At 36.9% G+C, this 3,811-nt stretch overlaps 1 protein-coding gene across 1 annotated transcript; it reads left to right on the plus strand.

Annotated features, from left to right (window-relative positions):
- Positions 1–628: 628 nt before the first annotated feature.
- Positions 629–3,529, plus strand: LOC101004744 (olfactory receptor 52Z1). The gene has a single exon (XM_021926934.2). The coding sequence runs from the start codon at positions 1,476–1,478 to the stop codon at positions 2,433–2,435; it is 960 nt and encodes a 319-aa protein (XP_021782626.2). The 5' UTR covers positions 629–1,475; the 3' UTR covers positions 2,436–3,529.
- The last annotated feature ends 282 nt before the right edge of the window (positions 3,530–3,811 follow it).

Raw genomic sequence — 3,811 nt, forward strand, 5'->3', positions numbered from 1 at the left:
ATTTGCATATTATCATCTATGTTTATACCCATGCATCTATCTATGTATCTATGTATCTATGTATCTATCTATCTATCTATCTAATCTGTCTCCTTTAATCTATCTATCTACCTATCTAATTTTTCTGTGTATATGTCACCTACCCTGGTGTTTTATCTCCTAATCTTCCTTTTCATCCAATATTACATTTGCTTCTATCCACATTTTTTGGAACTAGTAATTGGTAATAACTAGTAATTTATTAAAGTAATATAGACTCCTGTTTCATAATATGAAAACATTAAATTACTTGCTGCTGTGGTGGTACTTAGAAATGCAACATGTATTGTCTCATTTTCAATCAGTGACTGAAGTGGGAAGAAATGAAATATTTTATTCTTTACCATCTATGAGGCATATACAGTTTTTTTTTTTTTTTTTTTTTTTTGAGAGGGAGTCTTGCTCTGTCACCCAGGCTGGAGTGCAGTTGTGTAATCTCTGCTCACTGAAACCTCCGCCTCCCAGGTTCAAGCAATTCTCCTGCCTCAGCCTCCTGAGTAGCTGGGATTAAAAGTGCAAGCCACTACGCCAGGCTAATTTTTGTATTTTTAGTAGAGACAGGGTTTCACTGTTTTGGTCAAGCTGGTCTCGAACTCCTGACCTTGTGATCTGCCTGCCTCGGCCTCCCAAAGTGCTGGGATTACAGGCATGAACCACCGCGCCCAGCAGGCATATACATTTAAAAACCCAGCTCAGTTTGGCATTGCAAATAGCTAAAGTTTACAATGTCTTATCTTATATTTTTGAGGAACAGATTAATTGGCAGAACAATTTAATTTGCTGTGTGTCTTCAATGGCTAGCATACGGCTTAACAATAAGTTAACGCCAATAAATGTAGAAGAAGGCATATAAGCTATATTGCTTGAAATCTATTTTGTCAGACTTATTCCCTCCCATTTCTGTAAGCAGTACAACTCCATTTCATAACTCTCTATTTTCCTTAGGGATATGATAAAAAATTTGATGCTGTGTTTTGTATCTAGTTTTATCTTGATAGGCAGCATTGGATGGTAGTAAAGATCAAAGTTTTCAGATTTACCCTGCCTTACTTTAAATCCAATAGGGCCTAGGGTAAGAGGCTGAAAGTCTGTGGGTTTCTTTACATCTGTAGAAATAATAGTATTTATATAAAGGTAATTTAAAGGGGTTTTCAATAGGTTATTGTGAAGATTTAATAAGTTAATATTTGTAAGGTAGTATAACACATATTAAGCAGTTATTAAATAATATCTATTCATTTTTTAAGGTATAAAAAATTATTTGGTAGGACTTAAATATTAGGTTTATTAACCCATTTTACTCTCCATTCCCAGAGAAGAAAACATTGAAAAGAAAAAATATCTGATCAGACCTCATTCAGCCTAAGGTGGTGCTTCTATATCCTCAACCTTGTGGTCTTTCATTAATGGCACTAGGCCTGGAATAAACTGTACACATGGCTCCTTTCTTTCATAATCACACTAATTCCCAGGATGTGTGGTATGTCCTAATGGAAATCCCAGGGCTGGAAGGCTTGCATACCTGGATCTCCATCCCTTTTTCTTTTGTGTACACTGTGGCTGTTGCAGGCAATATCCTCTTGATCTTCCTGATCATGACTGAGCACAGTCTCCATGAGCCCATGTATCTCTTCCTATCCATGCTGGCCTCAGCAGACTTCCTGCTCTCCACCACTGCAGCCCCTAAGATGCTGGCTATCCTCTGGTTCCACTCTACGGATGTATGCTTTGGTAGCTCTGTGTCTCAGATGTTCTTCATACATTTCATCTTTGTGGCAGAATCTGCTATTCTCCTGGCAATGGCATTTGACCTCTATGTGGCCATCTGTTACCCACTGAGATGCACCACCATTTTAACCTCATCAACCATCAGGAAGATTGGCATAGCAACTGTGGTCAGGAGCTTTTTCATCTGCTGTCCGTTCGTCTTCCTGGTATACCGACTTACATATTGTGGGAGAAACATCATTCCTCATTCCTACTGTGAGCACATGGGCATTGCCAGATTGGCATATGGCAGTATCAATGTCAACATCATTTATGGCCTCACTGTGGCCCTACTCTCTACAGGACTGGATATAATGCTTATCATTATATCCTATGTAATGATCCTTTACGCAGTGTTTCAGGTACCTTCCTGGGCTGCCAGGTTCAAGGCCCTTAGTACGTGTGGTTCTCACATCTGTGTCACACTTATGTTCTATGCCCCAGCATTCTTTTCATTTCTTGCCCATCGCTTTGGAGGTAAAACCATCCCTCACCACATTCACATTCTAGTGGCCAATCTCTATGTGTTGGTGCCCCCTATGCTAAACCCCATCATTTATGGGGTGAAGACCAAACAAATTAAAGATCGAGTGATTTTGCTTTTCCCTCCTATCAGTGTATGCTGTTAAAATTTAAAAGTCTGTTTTAGGGAATGGAAATAAATACAATCCATAGAAATCCTCAAACACACTTAAAAGGATGGTGTCTATCAAAATGCCCACTGCATTTTGCTAAGGCACTCAAAGATCAAAGATATTGAAAAAAAATACTTTAAAATAATGAAATTCCCAATTTTTTTCAGACATACTATTTTCAGGAATTTTAACTTAAAAATACATAAAGATAATTGAGAAAAGAGAAGTATATTTTAGGGTTTAATCCAGATTGACTTTTCCTACATAGAGCTAAGAAGTGGGGTTTCAAATCAGTCATCGTGCTTTTTACAGTCAGTCTGAAATTCTGATGAAATGTACGACACTCCCGCTGTCCTCTGCAGAGACTTGAACCAATAACATGAAGCCATAATATTATAGTTATCTATGTCAACATCTATTACAAGTTAAAATGTTATCCTTAAAATATTTTCTAACTCACTGACATCTCACAAAGTCTATTGTATGGAATAGACACATAATACATATGTATTCAATGAGTGCATAATAGTGAATTAAAGCAAATAATAACCAATATTAAATTAACACATATGGGAATATAAATTGGTACAGCAATTATGAAGGACAGTATGGAGATTTCTCAAAAATTTAAAGTAGGACTAACACATGATCCACAATATCACTCCTAGGTAAAAGAGGAAATTAGTATGTCGAAGATATATCTGTACTCCCATGTTTATTATAGCACTATTCACAAATGCCATGATTTGAAATCAACCTACGTATTTGTCAACAGATAAATGGATAAAGAAAAAAATATATATACACACACACACACACACAATGGAATATTATTCAACCATAAAAAAGAATGAAATATTATCAATTACAGTAACACAAATGGTACTGAAAGCAATTATGTTAAGTGAAATAAGCCAAGCACAGAAAGAAAAATATCACATTTTCTAACTCATGTGTGGAAGCTGAAAACGTGGAGCTTATGAAGACAGAGAGTAGACTGGTAGTTACCAGAGGCTGGAGGGAAGAGAAGAAGGAGAAATGAAGCGGAAAAAAAAAAAACCCTCCCACTCTCTCTCTCTTTCTCTGTGTGTGTGTGTGTATGTGTGCATATGTGTGCATATGTGTGTGTGTGTGTGTATATATATAAATGTGTATATGTATGTGTATATATATAAATTTGTATATCTATGTATGTATGTATTACCACTGAACTGTACACTTACAAATGGTAAAGATGGGCTGGGCATGGTGGCCCATGCCTGTAATCTCAGCACTTTGGGAGGCCAAGGCAGGTGGATTACGAGATCAGTAGTTTGAGACCAGCCTGACCAACATGGTGAAACCCTGTTTCTACTAAAAATACAAAAACT

This window comes from Papio anubis, chromosome 12 (assembly GCF_008728515.1).
Source record: "Papio anubis isolate 15944 chromosome 12, Panubis1.0, whole genome shotgun sequence".
Taxonomy (NCBI): Eukaryota; Metazoa; Chordata; class Mammalia; order Primates; family Cercopithecidae; genus Papio; species Papio anubis.

Bases quoted from the DNA above. Each gene is read 5' to 3' on its own strand.
- LOC101004744 (XM_021926934.2), top strand. From the start codon at position 1,476: ATGGCTCCTTTCTTTCATAATCACACTAATTCCCAGGATGTGTGGTAT.